General features: G+C 34.3%; 6 protein-coding genes across 8 annotated transcripts; 2 read left to right on the top strand and 4 right to left on the bottom strand.

Annotated features, from left to right (window-relative positions):
* Nucleotides 1-1,921: 1,921 nt before the first annotated feature.
* On the bottom strand, nt 1,922-6,599 carry LOC122599673 (AT-hook motif nuclear-localized protein 8-like). The gene is made up of 5 exons (XM_043772218.1): nt 5,773-6,599; nt 5,074-5,126; nt 3,302-3,433; nt 2,547-2,711; nt 1,922-2,465 (listed from the first exon to the last, which is right to left on the bottom strand). Exons 1-5 carry the CDS (start codon nt 6,305-6,307, stop codon nt 2,181-2,183), a joined length of 1,170 nt encoding a protein of 389 aa, XP_043628153.1. The 5' UTR covers nt 6,308-6,599; the 3' UTR covers nt 1,922-2,180.
* A 2,166-nt stretch (nt 6,600-8,765) lies between these two features.
* Nucleotides 8,766-12,174, top strand: LOC122600279. The gene is made up of 2 exons (XM_043772982.1): nt 8,766-9,184; nt 11,732-12,174. Exons 1-2 carry the CDS (start codon nt 8,921-8,923, stop codon nt 11,978-11,980), a joined length of 513 nt encoding a protein of 170 aa, XP_043628917.1. The 5' UTR covers nt 8,766-8,920; the 3' UTR covers nt 11,981-12,174.
* A 409-nt stretch (nt 12,175-12,583) lies between these two features.
* LOC122602153 (late embryogenesis abundant protein 18) lies at nt 12,584-13,290 on the bottom strand. Its single transcript, XM_043774876.1, has 2 exons — nt 13,163-13,290; nt 12,584-13,060 (listed from the first exon to the last, which is right to left on the bottom strand). Exons 1-2 carry the CDS (start codon nt 13,247-13,249, stop codon nt 12,743-12,745), a joined length of 405 nt encoding a protein of 134 aa, XP_043630811.1. The 5' UTR covers nt 13,250-13,290; the 3' UTR covers nt 12,584-12,742.
* Nucleotides 13,291-15,042: 1,752 nt separating this feature from the next.
* LOC122599576 (ferredoxin C 2, chloroplastic) lies at nt 15,043-18,421 on the top strand. Its single transcript, XM_043772102.1, has 6 exons — nt 15,043-15,357; nt 16,087-16,150; nt 16,572-16,660; nt 16,774-16,842; nt 18,041-18,085; nt 18,210-18,421. The coding sequence occupies exons 1-6, from the start codon at nt 15,130-15,132 to the stop codon at nt 18,252-18,254; spliced, it is 540 nt and encodes a 179-aa protein (XP_043628037.1). The 5' UTR covers nt 15,043-15,129; the 3' UTR covers nt 18,255-18,421.
* A 1,976-nt stretch (nt 18,422-20,397) lies between these two features.
* On the bottom strand, nt 20,398-22,696 carry LOC122599266 (protein LSD1-like). 3 transcript variants are annotated; one of them, XM_043771748.1, is made up of 6 exons: nt 22,680-22,696; nt 22,278-22,420; nt 21,313-21,426; nt 20,978-21,091; nt 20,788-20,897; nt 20,398-20,642 (listed from the first exon to the last, which is right to left on the bottom strand). In XM_043771748.1, the coding sequence occupies exons 2-6, from the start codon at nt 22,336-22,338 to the stop codon at nt 20,604-20,606; spliced, it is 438 nt and encodes a 145-aa protein (XP_043627683.1). In that variant the 5' UTR covers nt 22,339-22,420; nt 22,680-22,696; the 3' UTR covers nt 20,398-20,603. The 3 variants fall into 3 exon arrangements, with proteins under 3 accessions (XP_043627683.1, XP_043627682.1, XP_043627684.1); XM_043771747.1 differs by lacking the exon at nt 22,680-22,696 and adding an exon at nt 22,538-22,636; XM_043771749.1 differs by lacking the exon at nt 22,680-22,696 and adding an exon at nt 22,538-22,636 and having other exon boundaries at nt 21,328-21,426.
* LOC122601740 lies at nt 22,358-26,228 on the bottom strand. Its single transcript, XM_043774480.1, has 4 exons — nt 25,736-26,228; nt 25,127-25,525; nt 24,918-25,012; nt 22,358-22,420 (listed from the first exon to the last, which is right to left on the bottom strand). The coding sequence occupies exons 1-4, from the start codon at nt 26,226-26,228 to the stop codon at nt 22,358-22,360; spliced, it is 1,050 nt and encodes a 349-aa protein (XP_043630415.1).

The raw sequence follows: 26,228 nt of genomic DNA, 5'->3' as shown, positions 1-26,228 counted from the left end.
AATCTAGCGAAAATTTGTTTATAGGGTAGCGTGAGTCTAGCGACAACACTATTAATTAGGCAAAGTGAATCTAACGAGAATTTGAACCGCGATGAAGTTTCCAGTAGACTAACAAACCAGTAGGATAGTATTTGGTCGTACCATGAGATCGGAGATACCAAACAAGTATTTTAATTTTATTACTGCTATTTGCCTTTCCTCATTTTAATCTGATTTACGTTGTGTCTTCCGACACGGCCTGCCCCAGTAACACCGGATAGATATTGTTAGGTAATAGTTTATTAGGAGTCAGTGACAAACCTTCGAAACAACTAGAATTACACGTACTACTAGGTTAAGTAAAGCAACGCGTCCCTGCGAACGATCATGTAGCTTATCACTAGACTATACTGCATAGACCGGATTCTCTGCTCATTAAGTGTGGTTTGTTTTAAGATAGTTACTTGTACAACATTATAAATTTAAAGACCGGAAAAAACATACACCCTCCTTCGTGTGTATAAACGTATGCAAGATTATTCACTAAGCTTTGCTTACTTTTTTGTTGTTTACCCTTTTTATAGGTTGTCCCGGTTCCGGAAACAAAGCTAAGTAATATAAAGATTGAAGTTGAATTTGTAAAGCTTGAATCATATCATAAATGCGGAAAATGGTAACGTTGATAAGACTCGTAGAGACCCCTTTGAACTATTGGCTCATGATATATTGATTGTTTTGGTATTAATTATGGGCCGCTCTTTCATTAGAGATGTCATTCGATATATTTTCGACGAATTTTTAAATCCGGGGAGGGGCCCGTACTGTTTAAGCATTTGGCTATCATATTCTATAACTTGATCTATCACCCCACAATCTTACCGCCGCAGGCACTGTCTCTCGTTAGTTTAAATAAAGTTAAGCAGTAGAAAAGTACTGAAAATGGATGAGTTTAAAAATAGTAACATGTATAGATTAGGCTATAAGTTTTTGTCAGATACGAATCATAACCGGTAGAACATTATTAGTCATAAAAATTTCAAATCTATAAATATGTCATCAATTTTAAAATCTGCTAGCCATTCAAGTTGACCTTATAAACTAATAAAGTTTATAACGTTTTAACTACTTGTTAAGGTGACCTAATAGTTAGATGTCATGTTTCCCTCACAAGGGGTTTCAGTTTCAAAAACTAAATATTTTGGGTTGTGCCAACAAAAAAATATATGAAAATAATCAATGAGGTGGCCGTGTATATATGAGTAAAAAAAAAAACTTGCCATCCCGAATCATCCAGGCATAGGAAGAAAAAAAAGAAAAAACCTCACCCCGTTTATTTATATATTGTATAACGTTTTGAAGTCATAAAATTTAGCCAAGATGTACAACAAAATGAATCATATCTATATAATAACAGTATAATAAAATCAACCGACTGAAGTAAGAGGGGAGCTGCTGTCATTAAAGTCACTGATGGATGAAGGTTGCTTACCGTAGCCGGTGCTGTGATGGATACTTTTGATTAGTTTTGGATGTTCCACATAATAATATAATAATATGAATATGTGAAGCACTGTTTTCTTAGGTGTCTTCTTCAATAGTTTGGTTAAATGGTTTAACGTCATCAATATCGCGCAAGGCCGAGCTACATTTAGCCATTTAACTGATAAATTCTCATAGCCCAATGAATTGACATCATGCATTCCTTCTTACGTCTTACCATATTGACATTTTCAAATGGAACTTCAACTCGTTTAAGTTTAGTATTAAAAAAGAAAGTGCAACTACTACATTTGTAAATTGTAATACAAAAAAATTTATGATTCATATATGTGTTTTGCTTGAAACTTGAACCCACAAGCTGATTGATTTACACTAATATAATACGTATTACCCATAGTCAAATTTGGTCAAACTGAATGGTCCTGGTTTGGAAGAATAGTTATAAGCAATTTTGAGTCGACATGTTCCTTCATGAACCAAATACACCCGTAATTTCAATACAAAAAAAAAAAAAAGATACAACTCAGATACATATTAGAACATGCGCATCAAGATTAGTCCTAAATGGTTACTCTACGACTACAAATACATCCAATCTGATTCCTAAATTATTTCTACAAATCGTCGAAAGCATCATACAAAGATCAAGAACCTAAATTACTCCAACCCAACAAATTCCACATAATTAGCCAACAAAGTCATCAATTGCGGAGCATGTTCATGGTGTTGTTTGGCCAGCCCATATTGGAATACATAGGCATCTGTGGTGGGGGCTGTTGGTTAGCATTGTTGTAGGAAGCTGAGGGCCGGTGAAGTGGGCTACTACCACTGTCATCGGATGACTCACTTGATGGGCCGTCAGATGGTGGACTAGCACCCGGAACGGATCCACCACCAAAATTTAACATGTTTGCAGGTGGTGCAGACGTTGGACCGCTACTAGATTTTGGTTTTTTGACATCGGTAATGAAGCTACCAACAACCACCTGATAGAGATTACAATCACAATTTAAAACCTTGATTGCTAAACATGTTTAGAGAGAGGGGATGGGAGAGAGAAAACAGACCTGTATAGGCGTTGCTGCAACTAGCGAACCAGCTACTCCACCGCCTAAAACACGTCCATCGGAACCTGCAAGAGAGATGCTCAATCCACTCGATCTGTTGCTGGGGTTACCATTACTGTCTGCGAGCATATAGGAACCCGACAAAGATATTATCTCAAAACGACCCTGAAAAACACAATGAGAGCCTATTAAGGTTTAACAATTCAAGTTTAGCGTGGCAGAATGGGTAGGTCAGGAATCTTAAGCAACGGGTCAACTAGTCCAAGAATAAGTGTGAATATCTATGATTAAAAAAACATATGATTATACTGGGAAATTTTAAGTAGATTGATTTAGGTTGGTGTATGCTTTTAAGTACTCCTTGTTCAACTTGTTCAGAGAACTTGACCCATTCCCTTCTAGCTATGTTTTCTTTTAGATTTGTTAGAGATCCAAAAAGTAAAATCAAGGACACAAATCAGCCAATTCGCAAGTAAATGATTGAAATCGTCGCCCCTAAAGAATCTTCGAAGAGTTGCCAGATGTAAAGAAGCTTGTATGCTAAAAACAATTTGAAATTAACTTATATGAAGACATGAGCCAACGCCACAAATAATAATTTGTAGAGAAATCAAGTAGCCTTTGGCCTCTGAGTCCGTTAGTTGAATGTCTTCAGAATATGTATGCTTTTCAAACTACGATAACTATATAAAAGGGCAGAAACATTCAAGATACAGAGAACCAAAACAGAAAGAAGGTTTATAGAAGGTGCAAACCTCATATGTAACAGTGCCACTGGACATTGCCGGCTGACGAAGAGTTACGTTGCTGATAGCACCATTTGCAGACAGAATACAAACTGTACGAGGACCTTGCTGTGAGAACGCTGTGATTTTCGAGGCTATATCCTGTAATCCCCAAAGTAACCATTTAGGTATATATTTTAACATTCCAAAAGTCACTCAAAACGCATGGTAATCTTCGCGAATATCTTGAAACCAATGTCAAGCATAGAAACCATAGATATATTTAAATTGTATAACTTTTATCATAGATAAATATCTAATAGCTTTACATATAAGTATATTAACATTGAGCACCATGAAGCTGTAAACTATCATAACTAATATAGTCCAAGAATACCAGGGACTAAAATGCAATACTAAGAGAATGCTGATTAAAATCAAGCAAACCACACATCCATGATACATACTCATAGTCAAATACTAAAAACATAATACAAAAGACAGACGGTACATCTAAATGCTACTCAATTTGGCTTTGTACTGACATCAGTGTTGTAAAAATTGGCTAAATCGACCGATTACTTGGCCACAAAACGTGACTCGGAGGCCTGGGAATCAAGTTAGGACGACTCAGACTGCAAAATCAGGCAACGGGTCAAACTTGGAATACTTGGTCAACTTGGGTCAAGATGCCAATTGCTAGTGACTCGGACCCCAGCCGAGCCGAGTCTGAATTGCAAGTTTCCCAACCTTGACTAATATAACCCAAGGATGTAATGGTCGGTAAAAAGAAACATGGACACCATTCACCACTGTTCACAATCAAGTTCAATATATACATTATCTATGTTTAGTATGGCACAACCTAAGACATACAACAAGGAAGTAACAGAATATAGAGTACCTGGCACAAAAAGGATAAGAAAACAGCACACTAACATCGAAAAAGAGATTACTCTATCGCACCTCAACTCTCGATTACCTTGACTTGATAACTAAACTGTTGCGTTTGAATGTTAACCCTCATCCATAACGTTTCATCTCGAGAAAATTTAATTTAGCAAATTCAAAAGATACCAACCAACCTTTCCTTTACTATAGTTTCCATCTATGTATCTATCAATTGAAGAATATAATCGGTTGAAAACCCCTTGCATAACACACCCAATCCGATTTTAAGCATAAAGCATAAGCTTATAAAGAAAAGGTTCTAATAAGATTACAACATCCCAAAAAATATACTTTTTTGCTGGTTTCATGTGACCATGGCACAAAATGTAAAAATTCTCTCCCACAATAGAGGGCAAAAAAATTTTGGGGAAGCTAATGGCATCCACCTAAAAGACATGTTACCCATACCAATATCTATTATTTTCCAAATTTGAACATATATTCCGTATTGTTTTGGCATCAATTAAACAAAGGACTCTCTTGCATGCATTTTTCATTCTATCGACAAGAAATTTATAAGTTTAATTCCATAATGGTGCGCATTTCTAACCATTCACTTGGTGGAACATCCTAAAACATCAATGAAAATACATTCTTATGTGTATGTAAAGTTTAAATACATTTACATAGTACAGATAAAAGAGCAGTTGTATACAAATACAACCATTATTCATATAAGAACATTCATTGATATAAAATGTAAATTGACTAGTACTAACATAAAAAAGTTATCAAATTCACATGCTTTTATCAAATTATATTTAAGGTTATAAATCAGAAAGAGAGAAAAAAAAACAAATTCAATAGTATATCCATTTTTCCATATCATATTCGAAAAATGGGATCATTACCTCTCCTGCTTTAACTGTAATGACATGAGGCGTAAAACCAACACCAGCCGCACCTGTCAGAAAGCAACAAGCTTCAATAACTATGACTAAAGATCACACCTTTTATCCAAAATTAACAACTTGACAACTATTAAAAAAGTAAAATCACTAGAACAAAGGCATAATTTTTATAAACACCAATCCCTAGTTTCAACTATTAAAAGGTAAAGATCCTATTCTTATGCTCTTCAAAACTCAACTTTTTTACTTTTATAAAACGCACTTAAAAGTTATAACCAATAATAGTCATTTAAAATTTTAAATACTCCCATGAACTCACTAAAAACCAAAAATGTGTAGTCACTAATCACCAATTTTTAATTCTTACCATAAATAATAAAAGACTACATTTTTCACACTAATACAGCTTAAAATCTACATTAGCACTCAAAATCTACAATAAGTCCACAACAATATATAATTCTTACCAAATTTGACTAAGTTTGGATTTTTTTCAAATGTACTTTGTTATGATTAATAGTCAATTAGATACATGTAATCCCTACACTTACTATATAATCTCATAACAAAAAATACCAAAAATGTGTAATCACTAAACACTCACTTTTAATTCTTACCATTAATGACAAAAGATTAGATTTTTCACACTAATACTTAAATTCTACATATACCAAAAAAAAAAAAATTCAAAATTTTCACCTAAAGCGTCCATCTGTTTCTTCCCGGAACCCGGAGGCCTTCCTCGGTGTTTCTTCGCACCCGAATCCGTATTCGGAGTATTGCCACCCGCACCACCACCATCATTCAAACTCTCCAAATTCCCACCACCACTAGCTCCGGCGGACACCACCGCCGGCGCCGGAGCTAAACCAAGAGCAATGTTACCATCCGGCGACGGAGAATACTTTCTGGGGCGTCCTCTTTTCTTCCTAGCTGGTTCCATGTTAAACCCACTTCCCCTAAACCCACCCGGATCCGACCCGTCACCATACTGATCCGACCCATCAAAATTAAACCTCTGTTGTTGCAATGAATCTTGATGACTCACTGTACTATTATTATTATTATTATTATTGCTACTACTATTCACCATAGCTCCTCCTTGTAAGTGATGGTGGTGGTTTGAGTATGTATGTGGTGGCATCATCATCCCAGGCGGCAGCTGGTGGTGGCGTTGGAGCACCGCCGGCGATGTCGACGGCGGTTGTTGGGCTAAAGATTCACGTGAATCCATACTTAAAAAACAAACCCCACCAAAATTAAATTATGGGTTTTGTTGATCTTGTAATGTAGGTGGATCTTGCAAGAAAAAGTTCAGATTTTTATGAAGAAATAAAAAAAAAGTTGAAATTTTTACTTGTATCTTTCACTTTAGGGTTTTGAATTTAAAGAATGGATTTTTATTGCTTTTTTAGATTGTGCCGCCGTATAAGTATGAAACGGTGATTACATGTTTTAGTAGAAAAGTTGGGTAATGGTTGTAAAAGTGTGTATGTGTGTTGACACCTGGTTATGTGATGATGGTCAATTTTGCTTACCACATTTTCGTCGGCAATTTTGAATCTTCATTTAAATCGATGTATACTTTTTGACTTTTGTATTACTTCACTAATCACAAGTTCACAACAAAGTGTTTTTTACTTCACTAAAAAGAAAAAGTCTAAAATACTTCACAATTTCACATAACATTATTCGTCTTTGCAAGTCGTGTGTAAATCTATCTTTTTTGTTAGGTTTTGTTTTCCAATTAAAATGAACTCTTTTTTTTTTTATCAGTTTAACATATCTAATAGATATTATGATATTGTTAACCAAAACGACTTTAGTGGTTAAAGTTTGATCATTTAAGGATAAAAGTTTGATTTTAAGTTTAATTTATATATGAACAAAAAAATTATATTTCTTGCGACCACAAAGGTTCACTCGTGATAACTTTAAGTTACCCACAAAACAAGTAATCATCCTAAAATTGACTAACTCGTAAAGTGGGATTGGATACGTAAATGACAAAGTTTCAAACACAAAATCACCATATGCATTACTATGACACATGTGTTTGTACACCAAACAGGTCTCCTAGGATAATGAGGATGTATGGTTTTAGGTTGTATATTGGTAATTCTTTTCTGGTAAGGCTAAGGCTTTTCTAGGCAAAGAATGTAAGTATGTGTGTGGATGTGTTCTTTTAGTATCAAACCCTCATTTTATAAAGGGTATCTTGATAAACAAGTAGGTTTTTCCTTTTCCTTTATCATGTGCAAAAATCATTTTTTGATTCTTTCATATATCTTAAGTTTTGTTCTTATCTCGTAATACTGGATTATCATATTTGGAGATATATGCGGATTCGCTATTAAAGAAAGTGTTTATCTTTTCCATATTTATCGACTTCAGTTAGGTTGCTATGTGAAAGATGGGTGCATACGCCATCAACATGTATGGTTCATGTTGTATAAATTTAAAAGAATGATCAACTAGATCGCATAGAGTATAAGGATATTCGCTAAAAAGAAACGACTATCAAGCTATCTTAGTTATAGAGCTATCATTTTTTAAAAGAACGATTATTGAGCTATTAACTTTTAAGCATTATCACCATATGCATAATGAATATATAAACGTTTTATGATTCAAGCATGATCAGCTTAATGTGTTATAATACGTAAATAGCATAGGGTTCTCTCATTTTGTAAACATATTTGCCTTCTGTGGTCAAAATATCATGCCATAATTTGTTTGCATATGTTAATGTGGGTTATCTTATTTTATAACGATTTTTTGGGGTTTATGTTCAATAATTAATCCGAGATATTTGTATATTAAGGGTTATTAGAAAGTAATGTATGTATTAAAAAAATAAATTCCTTTATACATTGTAATTGTAATTGTAATTGTTATAATTTTTTTTATATGAACAACAGTAGTGATTGAACTCAGCGGAATTACCTCTTCATTGTTCGGTAGAGATCAACCACGTCACTAGTATAATCAATTTGAGGGCATGACTGGCGGTGGAAGTCTCACTACCGTTCTGAAGTAAACCAGCTAAATGCTAGGGAAACCCCATGCCCCACCTCATTGGCAGGGAATTTCCAAAATGCATTTCATAGGCGTTGAACTCGTGACCAACATTTGACTGAAAGACATAAGAGACATCAAACATTTAATGTTTTTACTATATATGGGTATATTTTAAGAGTTTTGTTAAACAAAGCCCATGGGCTTTTGTAAAGATGCACTAAAAATTTATACGTAATATTTAAGGGTAGACTTTTTATATGGAAATATACAATTTTTTTATACACATTAAGTAAACCCCTACACTGTATTATTTAGTTTTTTTAAGGATGGAAAAGAAAAGAGAGGAGAGAGGAAAATTATAAAATAGATTATTAAGATTTTTTTAAGTGTGAAAAGGGAAGGAGTGGAAAGGATTAGAAGGAGAAGTTTAGTTGTTTTTTTTTTCAAAAGTTTTTCTCTTATTTTTTAGCTGATTAGGAAGAAAAAATGATCTTCTCTCCTTTCCTTTCTTTTCATAAGTTAACTAAACAATACAATGCTAATTACTTTCATTTAGCATTTTTTTTAATTCAAACAACATATATTATTTTTTCCAAAATAAAATTTGAATGAATAATGATGTATAAGACATATGTATTTAATGAAAAAAGGAAAAACCTTAATAACTATACTAACTTATGAGCCATCAAATCTCTCTTGTTGAATAGACAAACAGACCCCAACTCCTCACCCAACCGACTTTTTCCACCCCCAATTCTCCATCAAGGGTTCTTCAACAACATAATCTCCAACCAAGATTCACTCTTTGCTACATATACTGTAACAAATGAGGTTCATCAAGCGCTTGGCTGGAATCCTAGGATTCGGAAATCCCGAAGTCAACAAAGATTCTCAAGATGATGATGATGATGGTGAAACTGATGTTAACAATAATCCAAACTCAGCAGAACACATACATAATTATATCAATACTAATACTAGTAATCTTCCTAGAAAAGGATTCAGTGTTTCTGTTCAAGTTCCTGTTGATAGAGCCCATCAAATCGGGCCCATTTTAGTCCCTTGCCCTGCTGGCGATGGTGGTGTTCAGGTGATTTTTTTTGTATCTATATATCTATAGTTGTGTATATATTGATCCATTTTTGCTATAAAGTTAAATAAATAAATAAAGATTAGGTGTTCCCAATTCAGGTGACCATGAGTCTTTTAACTAGTATGTATGTGACCTTTTCCGAACCCTTGCTAGGGGTAAAATAGTCAATAAATGGTTATACTTTTCATCTGGGTAAAGATGAAATGTTATTAAATTTGTGATATTGTAGATTGGTTTTTTGAGTAATTTTGTTAGTTAAGTAGGAATTGTTATTGGGTTCATACCATTATTAAAGTGGTTGAATGTTGATGGAGTTATATGTTGGTTACCTACCGATGGAACGTTTAGCCAGTTAAGATCTTGATACATTGATAGTTGTTAGCTTTAAGGAGAAGTATTGTTGGACATAATGTCACCAACCTTTAGATGGCTTGTCCATTTGCTTGGACTATTGTTTGGCTGTTATAGGACTAAGATGGGATAATCCTTAAAAGTCTAGTAGGAAAGTTGAGAACTTTATCGTATAGGGAAGGAATTCGCTCGACAACATTCAGAAATTTTGTTTCTAGGACTCGTTTTATGTATTAGTGTTTGTTTTGTGTCTATTAAGCATTTTAGATGTTGGTTCAAATGATGCTCGGATCAATATGTAAACTTTACGGTGAACTAAAACAGGTCCCAACCCCTTAGTAGTTAGTATAATGTATGGTAATAATCTTCAATTTTTTCCATTAGTACTTAAAAAGTTATAAACACACGATATCATGGTAGGTTCCATTTTAGAGGGTGTTTGGGAATTAGGAGTGCATATTATCTTTTGTGTGTAGCTTAAAATCGTGTTTAGAATAAGCAACATTCGCCTAACTTAAAGTAAGTGCCTTTTTCCCTTCGAATAAGCTAAGACACTCATAAATGCAGAACACTTAAAACCGCGCTTCAACTTTTAAAAAAAGTTACGTACTCTCAAACACCAAAATTAACCTTTATTTTGCAGTTAAATGGATCGGAAATTCGAAGTTACAGCCCTTTTTCAATAGTAATGTGTAAATAGCCAGGACTTCATACATATTAGTCATGACTTAAAGTTTTATGTGGCAAGTGCTGTACATATGTCGCTATGTTGTCCATTAAAGTCATCAACTTTGTTGATGTTCTAATCTATATAGCTCATTGGCAATTGGCTCAATATTTCTGCCTTTACACTCTATAGCTTTGGATATTCCTGTATGACACAATAGGATTTTCAATACTTAAGTTACATATGAAGTTAGGCATTTCTACTTAAAAATGATGTCCATAGCTGAAGTATTGACATGAACAGTAACAAGTTAGACGAGTGTTACAGTTTCCCTTCCTTTTTAGTAAGTTTTTACTGCGGTACTTATATTATGCATTTCACATTTTCAATAAGTCTTGTAAGAAAGTTGAGAACTCTATCGTATAGGAAAGAAATTCGATTGACAACATTCAGAAAATTTGTTTTTAGGACTCGTTGATTTATGTATAAGTGTTTGTTTTATGTCTATTAAGCATGTTAGATGTTGGTTCAAATGATGCTCGGATCAAAATGTAAAACTCTAAGGTGAATTAAAAGTTTAAAATAGGTCCAGACCCCTTAGTAGTTAGTATAAATGTACGGTATTAAAGTTTTATTTTTTCCATTTGTATTTGACAGCTATAAACACACGATATCATGGCCTGTTTCCGTTTGGAGGGTGTTTGGGAATGCATATTTTCCATTGTGTGAAGCTAAAAGTTGTGTTCAAATTAAGCAGCATTTGCCTAACTTAAAAGTAAGTGTGTTTTCAAATAAGCTAAAACACCCTTAATAGCTAACACTTAAACCTACGCTTCGACTTTTGAAAAACGTAATAAGCCACTCCCAAACACCAAAATTAATCTTTATATCTCAAATAAATGAATCAAAATTACAGCCCTTTTTTAGTAGTAATGTGTAAATAGCCAGGACTTCATATTAAGATTGTCATTACCCAAGTTTCATGTGACAAATGCTATACACATGTCGCTATGTTATACGTTTAAGGCATCAACTTTGTTGATATCCTAGTTTGTATAGCTTATTGGCGATTCACCCTATACTTTCCGTCTTTACACTCTATAGCTTTGGATATTTCAGTATACCACAATAGAGTGTCCAGTGCTTATGTTACCTATGAAGTCAGACATTCTAGGTTAAAAATGATGCCCATAGCTGAGCGTTGACATGAAGAGTAACGGGTTAATGCCTGTGTCACTGTTTCCCTTACTTTTCTAGTAAGTTTTTACTGGCTTACTTTATGCATTTTAATAATGTCAAAAGGTGGCTTAAAGCCTAAAATCATTTAGGTTGCAGAAATTACATAAACAAAGCCAAGATATTATTTGTGGTTATTAATGGACAGTGTGTTCATCATGTATGTTTTTGTTACTCTGACTAAAATGTAGAGGCGTAGATGAATGGATGATAGATAAAAATATGGTCATATTTTGTACCACTGTGTTTTCATGATCACTGCAACCTTTTATCTTGTCTAATATCTTCAGGGTCTAAAATGGTATACACAACGTCTGAAGATAGACGAAGATGGAGATGTTGCAGATGAGTTCCTAGAAGAGGTGTTTTCTGAAACAGTATCAGATACAGATACACAAGAACTACACCAAAGCACATCGTCCAAATTACAAGTCAAGTTAAGCGCTAAACCTGCAAAAGCAAGGAACCCGTGTTTGTCAAAAGAAGGAACGGTGCAGCACTACGTCAAATACCAAGGACGGATGCAACTTACTGGATGAAGCCATGAAGGTAATGATTAACGGGTTTGTTTTGACATAGAATTGTACATCATTTGATTATTGGAACACATGTGAACTTGATTTAGTTGCAACTTCACCCAATCTTGATGTCAAGTTTTCTGTAATTATTGGAATGTATACTCGGTTCTAAATTTTAAGACCTTTATGAACTTCTTCTTACTGCTTACCACAAATACCAAACTTACGAAAACAAAATCGGTGCAGAGATGTTTGTTACTCCGTGGATAGGTTGGAGCAGTGGTTCCAGAATCAATTGTGCTGGTGTTTACATCGGAACCACTGCTCCAAGAAGAGGTAGATAAAACTGTAGCATGTTTGGTTCTCTCTCTTTTTGATAATATTTATGGTTGGTGGACCTGTATGTTGTTTACCTACCAATGGTGCACTTGACCAATTTATGAGTTTTTGCACCGTTATCATATCAGAATTAGTGGGTCTAGATTGTGACATTAGAATGGTATGTCACTCGTTAGCACACAAAGATCATCCCAAACATCGAAAGAGATCACACCATTATTTAATTTAGATATATATCATTATAAAATACATGTACATAAGCAAATCAACTTACAACAGCAGACGTTTCTAATTTACTCTCATTGAAATTTTCGTTATATATAAAGGATGATGTGGTTAGGAAGAAAAAGGAAGTCAATAATAGCTTATTCTGATAGCACATGCCTAAAAACAGGAAACCATACACAATACCACAAAACACTAAAATAACTAAAGTACACTAAACTAAAGGTGTTTCCCAGGTCCATGAAGGTGTCCTCCGAGAGGGTAAGTTGGAACGGTGGTCCCGGTAACAGGGTTCACCGCTCCAAGAGGCTGTTGGTGGGGATGCACGGTCCCAGGAACCGCCGTTGTCCCCGCACCAACAGTCGTTTGTCCACCATAAACATCATGGCCAAGAACATGATGTTTCCCATGTAGCTTCTCAGCAGCATGTTCGGCTTTTTCAACGTGCAAGTTCATCTTGGCCTCGGCTTCCTTGGCTTTCCTCCTTTGATGTGCTATCTCTTTTTCTTCCTCTGTTCTTGCTGTTGCTTTCTCTGCCTGCAAAATGATTATAAAATTTCAACAACCTCCAAATGAAAATGATCAACTCATAGCATCTATTCAATATTAAAAAATTAAAAAAATGATGTTAGGAAGTACCTTTTCTTCCATCTTGGCTTTGTAAGATTCAACATGGGCTTTGGCAGCACTTGCTGCATTGCTAACTTTCTCTTTGACTGAATGCATACTATTATTTTATTTTGTTATTCTCTAGCTTGTGTGTGTGAGAGAGTGTGATAATTTGTGATACAAATAAGAGTTTTGAAGGTCGGTGATTCGCTGCAACGTTTATCCGGAAGATGACACGGCTCTTCCACGTGTGCTCCATAGAACAGATGATACCTTATATGAGCGCCACCTGTCACTCTGTCAAAGTTGTTCTTTGTGTTTCTCCATTGCAAAAGGTTATTTTGTTGGGTTTGTTATATTGAAAGCCCATGACATTGAAAAGCCCAGAATTATCATCTATATCTATATCTTATCTATACTATATTATAAAGCAGATTTTTTCTAGATTTTCAATATTGATTTTAAGTATTTCCCTAAATGTCCCTCCTATATATTCTATATTTATCTAAAATAACTATAATACCCTTTCTCTCTCTTCAAATCTCAATCAATCATCTTTTTTCTTTCTCCTCCATAAATCATTTATTCTTCCAATTTATTCAAAATCTTTTATCTCAAAAACCGATATCGATAAATTATAAAAATTGTATGGGTGTTCTTAAAATTTCATGCTCTTTCATTAAAGATGTCATTCGATATACTTTCGACAAATTTTTAAATCCTCGTACGGCTAAGACATTTGACTATCATACTCTATGACATATCAACTCCTATAACCTATCATACTCTATAACCTAGGTATCACCCCACCATCTCACCGCTGCAACGTGTGGATACTTGCTCCCGTGGGCCATAATACAGCAATCAAGCCATTAAAAAAGTCAACCCAAACTCTTATTCGGCGAGGATTATAAATTTACAAGACATGTGAATTTTTGATACTCCAAATTACTCAAAATCCGATATATTGATAACATTAAACATAAACCTAAATTCGATCATCATAAGTGTTGATAATCAATGAAGAAGCCAGGATATTAAGGGACTATTTGACAAGAGGTTTTTAAGGGCTTAAAAGCCCCTAGCTTTTAAAAATAAGCTCATTTGAAAATTATAGCCTTATTTGGTAATACATAAGAAATCAAAAGCCCCAACCCCGAAAAACTCCCAAAAGATCTTAAAAATAAAAGCTCGTAGGAAGAGAGTTGAAAAAAAAAGCCCCAGCCCCTAGCCCCAACGTCAAGTTCCAGCCCCAAGCCCTTAATTACAGCCTCAGCTTCAAGCTTTTGTGTAAAACATACCCTAAGTTTAAAGGCCGAACGGTTTACACTTTATGTATATTTTGCTGATATCGATTAATTTCAAACTAAAAAATTACTCTAAGTTGATACATAAAATAAAAAAGATAGTCTACATTTTATGTGGTTTACTTTATGGGATGTGATAAATCTCAATACTTTTTATCCATTTATAACAATATTTGCATTATATGATTATATTGTACAATTGTTTGAAGTTGATATCGTTATAGATGGATAAAAAGAAAAATGATTTATCTTCCTAACAAATTAGCCTAAAAATCCTCTTAATAGCTTTAGATGGTGACATGTTGATACCATTAATTCTCTTTCCTAATCTCACTCTTGATTTTCCACATGTCACAATCCTATTAATTAAGAAGATTTTTAGGCTAATAACTTAGGAGGATTGATCATTACCCGAATTAAAAATGTGGTTCAAGCTTTGCATACTGTTTAATATTATGTCACTATGATTAACTATTACTCAGTAAATCGCAATTAAAAAAAAGGAAAATGATTAGTAAAGAAGTTAAAATTTTATGAGAGTTAAATAAGTTTTGTATTATTTAATTAAATTAATAATTGATTGGAAACAAAAATAACGTCCAAAACGAAGCGAGTAGATAAGAGCATAAAAAACCACCACTCAACGCACCGGAGCTTCAGACAAAATTGTATTAAAATTTTAAAAATCCGATGGACCTTCAGACACCGTGCAACATATTCTACAACCGGAACCCATTACTTACCCTGCGAACCTTTCCATCCAAAAACACATTAAAATGCCGCAGCAATACGGCGTCGTCGGAGCTCCAAGCTTCACCGGAAGTACCTCGCTTTTCCGTCGCTTCGTCTGCCCCTTCCCATAAAGTCACCGTTCATGATAGACAACGTGACGTTGTTCACGAATTCTATGTTCCTGAGGTATCATTATATATTTAATTATTATCCAATTAATTGTTACAGCATATATTATGAATTTTCATTTTTTCGACAAATTATGGAAATCTGCATGTATCCATCCATTTTAAGTGTTGTTATTTTCAAGTGTTATTACTAGAATGCCACCTTATATATATATATAGACTCTAGTTGTGTAGTTATTCGTGTTGAAAAGATGAACCTAACCAACCTTTTTAATAAACGTGTTAGTTGGGTCGATATGTTTACGGGCCATATTGAATCTAAAGTGACACAATAAGTATTGTGAGGGTTTGGCCTAGCTTTTTAGATGAGTTTAATAGTAACAGGTTACCTGTTTAGATAAAGCTAAGTCATTTTTGATCTATGTATTTATATTTGTAGTTCTAAACAGGTTTGTGGGTTGATCCAAACCGACCCACGTGTTAGTCGTGTTCAACTGCTTACACACTCTACAATCCATATTCGTTTATCTTCGTGTCAAACGGCATTTCTGAATGATTATTCCTAGGTTGATAAGTCATAGCAAGTCTTACTCTTACACATAAAATAACAAGAGTTGAAAGTTTGCTTCATATAATAGCACGTTGGAAAGTAGGAACGTAGGATACATATAATAGATTTTTTTAGGACATTAAAAAACATTTCACTCGTATCTTCTTTATTTTATTTAGCTTGAGCTTGTTGCCGATTGCAAATAATCGTTGTAGAACATGTTGATTAATTACGCAGGATCAATATATATTACATACAGCTGAAGCACAAGACATATCACTGCCATTTGCTTGCAGGCACGGTAGTGTTCTATAATTCATGTTATTTCTGTTGCATCTAAAATAATCACGGATTAATACTGTAAAATAGTACCTTGTGTGCATGTAACGTTCTTTATCCTAATCTTTGCTAATTGGGTAAATGGGTGGGAACACCCTGGTCCCGTGTACCATCTTGGTACCCAGAGTGCACACCTTATAGCACCATCCTCACACATGGAGCACGAGATATATTTCTCCACTTGCCTTTGGCAAGATATGAACCTGTGATCTTGCAGTCTTTCATCTTGTGGGCCCATATGATCACATGATGGCGGTACCAGTTGACATATGATCAATTGGTAATCTTTGCCGATTGAGCAACATCATACGATAACTAGAATCATAAAGATTGGTTTTTTAACTTGAAATGTGCAATTGTATATAACATATGCTTCGTGGCAGGTTGTTGTACTAGTTGTGCTGTCCGGATAAAGTCTGGACAACTTAGACAGCCAGAAGCATTAGGGATATCCGCAGAGTTGAAAGCTAAGGCATGTTGTTTGTATTCCATAATTAATTTCAAAACTTGACCTGTTTGTATCTTCTTATGATTCAATGTAGTTCCGTTGAATAGAACGTTTATAAACTTTAGTCATATTTGTAGGGTTATGCTCTCCTTTGTGTTGGTTTCCCGACTTCTGATATTGAAGTTGAAACACAAGATGAGGATGAGGTAAATTACTCTTTTCCCAACCTACTAAGATACAACTGGATATTAGTATAGAGTTATAGACTATAGAGGTGATTACTTAGTGCTGGTACTATCTTTAACTTTACTCAGTATGATGTTTCTGTGAATTAAAACAGGAAGTGTGTAGTCTAGTAAAAGTTCTTGTTAGCAGACCGTTAATATATTTTTCGAAGTCCTGAAATATATACCTTATTTCCAGGAAAAAACATGGCATTGTATTAGTTTATGTACTATTCCTTATCCTAAACAAGTCCCATGTGTTACAAAATCTTCTCAAGTTGACCTGTGTTGTTGATTGAGAGCTAATATTAGCTCTGTTTGAAGGCCTGTTAATGAATTCGTGTCACATATATGCAATTTAATTAGTTGCTGCTTAGTGTTTTAAACTCCAAAGTTCATTTTCAACTGTTTAATTTTGATAAATGTAGTGCAGTAGAAGAGTGTTGATTAGGATACATCAAGTGCTAGCAATAATAATTATAGTGGTAGTGTTGTGGACTTGTGGTGTGGTTGAATACTTGAATGCTTATGACAGTCTTGAGAATGAGCACACTGACCTACGTGCGATTGGTGTCACTTTGACTGCATAAGCACGTCAGTCGATGGTGAAGGACACGGTGGTTGTGATAAAGAGAAAATAAGTTGCAACAATCCGACTCACATTGATAGAGTGAGCAGATAGAGCGCCTTATAAGCCTTAAGTACGGGGTGAGTCGATGGGTATCCAGTTGTAGTACCGGGGCTAGGGTTCCCTCTATTACCCCTTTACTAACAACTTATATCATGATCTTAAGTTTAACCTGAGGTTGTTTGGCTAGTGTTCTACCTTGGTAGTGATTGAGAATCATTAATAAGCTTTTAGATTGTGGCTAGCAATAATTTCCATTGTGGTTTAAGATGGTCGAGAGTTTATTGGGCTAAGTATACTACTTTGGGCTTGAAGTGTTACTAGGCAACCATCTTATACGACAAGACACAAGGTAATATGTTGGTGTTTAGGTTTCTAGCCCAGGTTTTGAAGAGTAATTTTTATTTAATAATGGAAGCATCTTAAATACATTTGAATAGTTACCATAGGTGAATATCCATCAAACATCGAATTTCCATGAAACAACTTTTTTTCTCTATCTACGTCATTAACCTCTGTTTCTTCGCCTAACCAAATATATGATCTGTACAGGTATACTGGCTTCAATTTGGACGATATTTTGCTCGAGGACCTATTGTAAGTTTTTTATACATAATTTCTGGATATTCGTCCCACCCTCATAATATATAGTATATTAGGTCTAATTCAGTGGTTGGGATTCTGAGGAGTACCTTACATTTTTCGTCAACAACTGTTGCAGGAAAGGGATGACTATGCGCTGGAACTAGCCATGGGTGACGAGTAAACCTCTAGTCAAATTGTAAATTATAAGGAAACCAATCATTAAATCGATATTAGTATGTTACATTCGTGCTGTTAGAAAACATATGAGAAGCTCCTCGTACTTTTGACATGTTGTTTCGGTGTTTCCTTTCAAAAAGTTAATACATATATAGCCCCCTTAAATCTTGATTTTGCATATTATCACCAGTAGAAAACAATAGAAATTTGCATATGTAATTAAAAATCACGAGACTTTTCTAACATGTAGGATTGGATAATGTTACTGTATTACTTTATGCATTTTGTCACCAAGTGTAAACCTGAACTTCATTCTAAAAAAGGAAAGATCACATGATTCTTGATTCACTTTCTCCTGTATGCTTATCCAACTTTGTCTCATTGGTCATTTTCTACTTTATCTCTAACATGGTCCCTTTATAGGTTAAAATGTGAAGCAAACTCAAATTGGTCTTCGTTTTGGTAACGTAAGACTTTATAAAAAATGAGATTGGTGGTACATTGGTAAGGTTTTTATTTTGAAGGATCTACCTGGGTTCGAGACCCACTTCCCACATTTGTAGGAGATTAATAGGGATTTTTCGAGAGTTCTGGGTTTCATCTCAGGCATGCATGTAATTTAGGAGTAGGAGCAGATGCGGAACATTAGAAGGACCAAAGGGGGTTCATATCCCCAAAAAAAAAAAAAATTTAAGCGTTTTTACCCCTCTATAGCTATATCCTATATCTATAATCCGTATAAAAGTTTTTGTTTACCCCCTTGTAATATCATTCAAGTTCCGCCACTGAGTAGGAGTATATTACAATAGAAGTAAAATAGTTCTCAATGTCGTCTTTCACGGGTTTTGTGTCCCAAATACTGTCTTCACCCCTACCAAGTAGAGAGGCTACTTCCATGTTCTACCAAAAGTAGAATAGAACCTCCAGTCTTGCTGAGCATGAGGATCGAACTCATGACCTCTGTCTCCAGAGGCAAGGGCTCCAATCACTGATCCAACCCAGTTGGTTTAGGAGTAGATTAGAATGTCGTTCTTAAAATATATATATATATATATATATATATATATATATATATACTCCTATATAAAGATTATCACCCCTTCCATTTTTAGAAATAGTTACTCAAATGTCACAGGGGAATTTACCAAATTGCCCCTTAATAAAAACCCACTATGGAAAGTGTTTTATAAATTACCAACTTTGCCCTTAATTAATTAATTTACACCATAAACCCTTATTTTAATACTTAACACTTTAAACCCTTATCTTCTAAAACTTTTCACTATCACAATTACATCAACCTACACCACTTGACACCGCCGCCACCACCAACAGTACCATCACCGCCACCACTAGACCGTCTTCTACACCGCCGCCGCCGCATTGCGCGGGTACCATGCTCATATATTATATATATATATATATACTAATAACTAATGCATAAAAGTGATGAAAAAAGCACAAGTCTTTGTTATTTAGGTTTGAAGATTATCAAATGAAAAAAAAAATGTTTACCAGGTTTTATAGTTTTTGTTTTTGGAATGCTTAAGACATAAGCAGTCGTCATGATACATTGGATCCTTCTTAGAAATGTCAATGGAGAAGCGAAAGAATTCAAGTAGAAGCCGGTCCTAAGTATAGTTTTTGACATGTGTATGGGGTGAACTGTGAAGTACAATGAAGGTGATATATTGATGTCGTCTTTGTTGTTTGGATGGTGACTTACGGTATATGATATGTGATGGACTGATGGATTAGATTGACGACGATTTATGTCTGCTCTGTTTCGTGCATGGCATCAGTTTGGTGAAATAATTGTCAAATATGTTGTGAAAACTCGAATAGAAAAGTTGAAGTGACTTCTTGTGTCTCAAAGAAATGACAGGATATGAGGAAAACAGATTGAATTGCTTTTTATTTGACCATTCACAATGGTCCGCGTGAATGGCTTGTTCTTGACTCGTAGAAACCACAACTACGAGCCCACACCATGGCTCGTTAGTGTATTAAACTGTTATCAACCAAGTAACTAGGGAAAAAGTTTGCACATAAGTTGCAGAGAAAATTGTTTTTTTTTTTTGGTTCTATTACCAACAGATATTTTTTACTGTTCATTAGAAGATATAAAATGATCACAAAGAGAAATATGAAATCATCAAAGCGAAAACATCTTATTCTATTTATTATTGTACCAAATCAACATACATTTGGTTATATATACAAAATCACCACTTAAAATAGGTCAGCAATAATCATGACAATAGTAGTAATACAGTATTAACAATCTCTCATAAGAGAAATTGTTTTGGTAACTCTATAGATGTCGGCAAGTTGAGACGTCACTATGAAGCTCTTAAGCGACAAGCTTTTGTTCTATGTTGCTTGGCGTCGCCTGCAACAATAAGAGAGATTGATCATTATCTTTTTGTATATATCTTTGCCGCAATGACTACAATTCCATCTGTGTTACCACTCAAAGTTGCAAACTTAAGTATACTTTCCAGTTAAGAAGAAGGAAAGTTAGGTTTGGTACTGACCCCAATAGACGTGATGAATTGGCACACGGCACATTTCACAGATCGTGCACCATAAGGGTACATCAATAGCATCCTACAATTTCCGCAATTCACATGTGCTACTTGATTTCCTACAAAGAAAATTTTGGCACATTATACTTATCTCCCGATCAATGATGAGATGTTTTAGTAGAGGGGTAGGAATCGGTACCCTCTAAGGCCAAATTTATGGTATGACAACACGAGCATTGTACACTTGCGGCCCCACGAATGTACATTAGTAAAGTGTGGCAACCTCCACACACCAATTGTGCCATTTCAGTACCTAACAAACATGTATCCATGAATTTGACCAAACATTGACTATCGTTAAGCACGACTCTAATTGTAATACATTATACAGATTCCATCATCACAATATCTTATAAATTATCTATCTTGTGTTATTCATGTGAATAAACTTGTTTTTAAGGATTTTGACATAGCTGGAATACTTTTTTGAAATATAAAAGATGATTTAAGATATACTAAAGACTATACCCATACCAGGAGGAGGAACACCTGTGACAGTATTGCAAACAGCACAGCAAACCGAGGTTGCTCCGATCGGATAAAGCAGAAGATTTCGACATCCTGAACACACTAGTTGGCTTTCTGTACCTGGTGTAAGAAAAAAAAAATCACAACAGATTACTCTGCTTACTACTTGACTTTTAAGCGTCAACCTAGATGGTTTTCAAAGTTGCCAAGAATCCTTTGTGACTAATGATTATAAAAAAAAAGAACCCATATTAGTTATTTCAATAAATGATAAATTTTTTTCTTTTACTGCAAATCTCTTTCAACATTACTCCCAAATAATTCTAAATACGTCTGTGCTAATGATTGATCCCTGGTCTTACCCCTCAAGAAGCACAAGAGCCTCTACGAAGTGGGCTAACCCCACATTGTCGTATTATAGAAAAATTAAATTTAGATATCCATGCACATCCACACATATTTAAGATGGGTCCATCATGACACTAAAAATTCGACCGGTTTTTTCATGTGTCATCTTAGATGCTGCTAGGCCAAAGAACCTGCAGCCCTAACATAAACTTTGAACTTGAAAATTTCTGAGCTTGATAGTTGAATCTACTTCCATTCTATTAAAAATTATCATAAAAATCATCTGGGTTTTGCTATACATTTTTTTTTTTTTTTTTTGTTGGTTTTTACTAAAAACAAAACAAAAACACTTATCATAAAAAGTCTCAGACATTAGCCTTTAATGAATTACTGGTCAACTGTCAAAGTCAACATAGACAGATTAGAAAAAATAATGGGAAAAGTTACCCAAAGTTGGGTAAATCTTGACTTTTAATTTAAAATCAAGGGTTAAAATTAAAAGAGGATTATTTAATCTTAACCCTTGATTTATCAAGGGTCAAGGTTAGTCCTCCTATCAAGTTATTAGTAACTTTAGGGAATTTCTTCCCAAAAAAAATAATAATAACAAAACCAAAATGTACCAGCTGCAGGGGGTGTAAATGGTATTGGAGGACTTGGATATGGAGCTAAAGGAACTGGCATTGTTAATCTAGAAATTAAGTCAAAAAATTACTACTGTCAAAAGTTGGAGTACAAACTTTTGACTTCTACTCTCATCATACACCTGCCAAAAAAAAATTTTAAAAAAAAAATCAAGAAACATAACACTTTCTATAAATAACAAAAAATATAGAATTTGGAAAGTGCCATAAAGTAACTAAGTGAAATTTTAAATACCCACATGAAATTTTGCTACTAAGAAGACATAGGTGTTACAAATTTATAAAGAGGATGACACATTAGGCAAGCTTTTATATTAGTGGCATATTTTCATGTTATGAAAAAATGAGTTCAATTATTAATGGAGTGGGGCAAGCATATACCTTTGAAGATGAGGGAGAGGTGAAGAGTGGTGGGGTGTGGAAGATGTTGCATTAAAACAAGTTTGGATTTGACACAAAGAAAAAATTGGGGGCCATCATCAACTTGGATGTCCATGTGTCAAATGCAAATGTGATTTTGCTATCTTTTGTTAAGTTGATTCAAGTTTTTTTTTTAAGTACAAGTCTTACTAAAAATAGTAATCTAAATTTAGTATTGAACGAGATATTTGACCCGGGTGACATTACATTTGTGCGAAAGTGAAAGTAGTTCGCATAAAAATTTAGTGCTAAAGGTGAAAGCAGTTCGCATAAAAGTTTAGTGCTAAAAGTGTAAGAGGCTTAGATATTGTCGTGAAAATAAAAAAAAATCAAAAAGTATAGAAATTTAGTGCTGAAAGTGTAAGGGTTAAAATGATGTGGTGAAAACAAAAAGAATAAAAAGATTACTCTTCCTTGCACTTCACCGTTAAAAAACTAATAGTAAAAGTTTTATATGAAAGTAAAAGTAGTTTGCATAAAAGTTTAGTGTTAAAAGTGTAAGAGGTTAAAATAATCTAGTGAAAATAAATGAAAATAAAAAAGTATCAAAGTTTAGTGCTAAAAGTGTAAGAAGTAAAATGTTGTTGTGAAAATAAAGAGAATAAAAACGGTACTATTCATTGTACGTGACATTTAAAAAACAAACAGTAAAACTTTTGTTTGAAAAAAAGTAGTTCGCATAATAGTTTAGTGCTAAAAGTATAAGAAAAGAAAAATACTATTCTTAACACGTTTTCCTGTATTTAAGATAAAAGAAAAATCAAAAAGTATGAAAGTTTAGTGCTAAAGTGTAAATAGTTCAAATATTATGGTGAAAAAATAAAAAGTTTACTAAAAAGTATTATAGTTTAGTGCTAAAAGTGTAAAAATTAAAACTTTTGTACTTAAAGAATAAAAAATATTATATTCTTTACTAAAAAGTATTATAGTTTAGTGCGTAAAGTGTAAAGATGAAAACTTATGTTGTTAAAATAAAAAAAATGAAAAGTATACTATTTTTTACACGGATCCCCGTAACTTTACTTTTAATATATATATTAATTCAGGTTAGCTGGGTGTCTTTTGAAATATGTTTATCAGCTTATGAAGTTATTCTCATTATCTCATAGTCTCATGTTTATTTCATTTTTACTTATGGTAGGTGTGGATAATAGCGATTTCTCATAGAGTATTAAGATTGGGGTTTTATTTTGTAAATTTTTTTATTTAATATAAACCAGGTTAAAATAACACATGTTATACATTCCGAAATTTAAAAAAAAAAAATAAAAAATTGCAAATCAATATTTTATTTTTAACCAGAAAATGAGAAATATAAAACTACTGAATGTCGGAGAAGTCATAAGCCACACATTCTTTTCCCATCCCACATTTAGTGACTAGTATTTATCCACGTAAGCATGCAATGCAATTTGAGATAAAAAAAAAAAAAATACAAGTAACTAAATAACTTCATTATAAATTGCAAAAACTGCTCTAGAAATGACAAAATACCCCAAAATGGTAGCATGAATTTATATCACTTCCAAGTTCGAACTTCCAAGTTATTTATATGACAAAATAGTGAAATAAAATACACACATCAATCTTCATGATTTCAATCGTAGTGACACAAGCAAATGCATAAACCATTCATCCATTCTAGGGAAGAGCAGAATTTCTTGAGTCCCGGCTCTACCATCTTAATTTTGACATCTAAAAGTGGTATTGAATTTGAATGAAAAATGAGATTGAAAACGTAAACTTTTTTTTTTAGTGGGATAGGGGATCACGGTACCCCAAAATAGTACTAGGAAGTGATACCAAATAACAAATAGGACCGATACCAATATTAGAGCACCCCTTAGGGTGGAGGGAGAGCTTCCCCACTCCTCTCCTTCCCTCCCTGATTTTTCTTCTCCTCCCCTCCCCTCCCCTTTTGCTAGGAGTACCTCGCCACCCCTTCCCTCCTCTCCCCACCCTTTTCTATTTAATTTCATTTCTATTTATTTTTAAAACTAAAACAATTTTATTTAATAATTTAAAACTAAAACAATATTAAAAATAAAACAAACAACAAAATAAAACAACAAATCCAAACATCAAAGTACAATATTAAACGAAACGACAACACAATACATAAATAAACTAGCGATCGATGCCCGGGATGAATGTGCGATGAATATGGTCAATGAGATCCATCTTAAGATCCTCGTGAACGTTTGGGTTCTGTATCTCAAACAGTCGTTCATCCGATGGCTGTGGCGCAACAGGGGGATCTGGAATGTAATCAGGACTTATAGCGTGATCCTCATCTTTTAAAATCATGTTATGAAGAATACAACACGCATACATGATCTTACGGATGGGGGTTTCTTCCATTTGTCGTGCCGGTTCTCTAAGTATTTTCCACTTTTTTTTAATAATACCAAAAGCTCGCTCCACGTCCTTCCTTGCAGCCTCCTGTGCCTTAGCATACCGAATCCTTTTCTCACCGGTTGGATGCTGTATCGTTTTCACAAACATCGCATATAATGGGTAGATCCCATTCACTAGATAATACGGGTACCGATATTCGGTTCCATTTACAGTGAAAGGAACCAACGGTGTTGTGCCGTCTTCAAAAGGGTTGAACAAAGGAGATTGGTTCAACACATTAATGTCGTTGTTTGAACCGGCAACACCAAAGTATGTGTGCCAAATCCAACAATCCTGTGAAGCAACTGCTTCAAGCGATATCGTCGGCCCGTGATGGTCACCTCGCGTGTACTGACCACGCCAAGCTACTAGACAATTATCCCAAGCCCAGTTTATACAATCAAGACTCCCTATAAACATTTATACATTATTAACTAAACTACATAATATATATATATATACATTTATACATTATTAACTAAACTACGTAATATATATATATATATATACTTTTATACATTATTAACTAAACTACGTAAAATATATATATATATATATATATATATATATACATTTATACATTATTAACTAAAAAATATATATATTAAGTTAAGATATACCTAACATGCCGGGGAAACCATGGTAAGACGCATGATGATCAAGAATGCGTTGCGTATCAGTACGCGTTGGCCTACGCAAGTATTCATGCCGATATAACTTAATGACTCCATCACAAAAAGCATTAAGGGTTTCACGTGACGATCTTTCTGACATATTTAGGTAATCATCTAAACTATCGGGATTACTATCATAGCCTAACTGGCGAACTGCAGATGTGCATCTCTGTAAAGCCAAAAACCCCCATCTACCACGCGCGTCGATCTTCCTCTTAAAAAAACTAAAATTGTTTTCCAAATCTGAAACTATCTTCACAAACAACCGTCTACTCATACGAAACCGTTTTCTAAAAAAAGTCTCATTAAATTTCGGTTCCTCGGCAAAGTAATCTCGAAAAAGACGGTTGTGAGACTCACCACGATCGTCCCGTCTTGTATACGTTCTTGAAGAGAAGGCAGTATAGCAAACATCTTGTTGAATCGCATAATGCGCCAT

This window comes from Erigeron canadensis, chromosome 5, assembly GCF_010389155.1.
Source record: "Erigeron canadensis isolate Cc75 chromosome 5, C_canadensis_v1, whole genome shotgun sequence".
Lineage (NCBI taxonomy): Eukaryota > Viridiplantae > Streptophyta > Magnoliopsida > Asterales > Asteraceae > Erigeron > Erigeron canadensis.
This window is presented reverse-complemented; position numbering and strand designations above follow the sequence as displayed.

What these genes read in the sequence shown, in the direction of transcription:
- LOC122599673 (XM_043772218.1), bottom strand. Translation starts at nt 6,307, where the DNA reads ATGGATTCACGTGAATCTTTAGCCCAACAACCGCCGTCGACATCGCCG. An exon ending in GAAACAGATGGACGCTTTAG is followed by an intron (nt 5,127 to 5,772) that starts GTGAAAATTTTG and finishes GCTTTCTGACAG; the next exon opens with GTGCGGCTGGTGTTGGTTTT. An exon ending in GTGGCACTGTTACATATGAG is followed by an intron (nt 2,712 to 3,301) that starts GTTTGCACCTTC and finishes TGTGTTTTTCAG; the next exon opens with GGTCGTTTTGAGATAATATC.
- LOC122600279 (XM_043772982.1), top strand. Translation starts at nt 8,921, where the DNA reads ATGAGGTTCATCAAGCGCTTGGCTGGAATCCTAGGATTCGGAAATCCC. An exon ending in CTGGCGATGGTGGTGTTCAG is followed by an intron (nt 9,185 to 11,731) that starts GTGATTTTTTTT and finishes TAATATCTTCAG; the next exon opens with GGTCTAAAATGGTATACACA.
- LOC122602153 (XM_043774876.1), bottom strand. Translation starts at nt 13,249, where the DNA reads ATGCATTCAGTCAAAGAGAAAGTTAGCAATGCAGCAAGTGCTGCCAAA. An exon ending in AAGCCAAGATGGAAGAAAAG is followed by an intron (nt 13,061 to 13,162) that starts GTACTTCCTAAC and finishes ATCATTTTGCAG; the next exon opens with GCAGAGAAAGCAACAGCAAG.
- LOC122599576 (XM_043772102.1), top strand. Translation starts at nt 15,130, where the DNA reads ATGGACCTTCAGACACCGTGCAACATATTCTACAACCGGAACCCATTA. An exon ending in AAACACAAGATGAGGATGAG is followed by an intron (nt 16,843 to 18,040) that starts GTAAATTACTCT and finishes TGATCTGTACAG; the next exon opens with GTATACTGGCTTCAATTTGG. An exon ending in ATTTTGCTCGAGGACCTATT is followed by an intron (nt 18,086 to 18,209) that starts GTAAGTTTTTTA and finishes CAACTGTTGCAG; the next exon opens with GAAAGGGATGACTATGCGCT.
- LOC122599266 (XM_043771748.1), bottom strand. Translation starts at nt 22,338, where the DNA reads ATGCCAGTTCCTTTAGCTCCATATCCAAGTCCTCCAATACCATTTACA. An exon ending in CACAGGTGTTCCTCCTCCTG is followed by an intron (nt 21,092 to 21,312) that starts GTATGGGTATAG and finishes CATGTTTGTTAG; the next exon opens with GTACTGAAATGGCACAATTG. An exon ending in CATAAATTTGGCCTTAGAGG is followed by an intron (nt 20,898 to 20,977) that starts GTACCGATTCCT and finishes TTTTCTTTGTAG; the next exon opens with GAAATCAAGTAGCACATGTG.
- LOC122601740 (XM_043774480.1), bottom strand. Translation starts at nt 26,228, where the DNA reads ATGGCGCATTATGCGATTCAACAAGATGTTTGCTATACTGCCTTCTCT. An exon ending in TGGTTTCCCCGGCATGTTAG is followed by an intron (nt 25,526 to 25,735) that starts GTATATCTTAAC and finishes AAATGTTTATAG; the next exon opens with GGAGTCTTGATTGTATAAAC. An exon ending in GGACGTGGAGCGAGCTTTTG is followed by an intron (nt 25,013 to 25,126) that starts GTATTATTAAAA and finishes TGATTTTAAAAG; the next exon opens with ATGAGGATCACGCTATAAGT.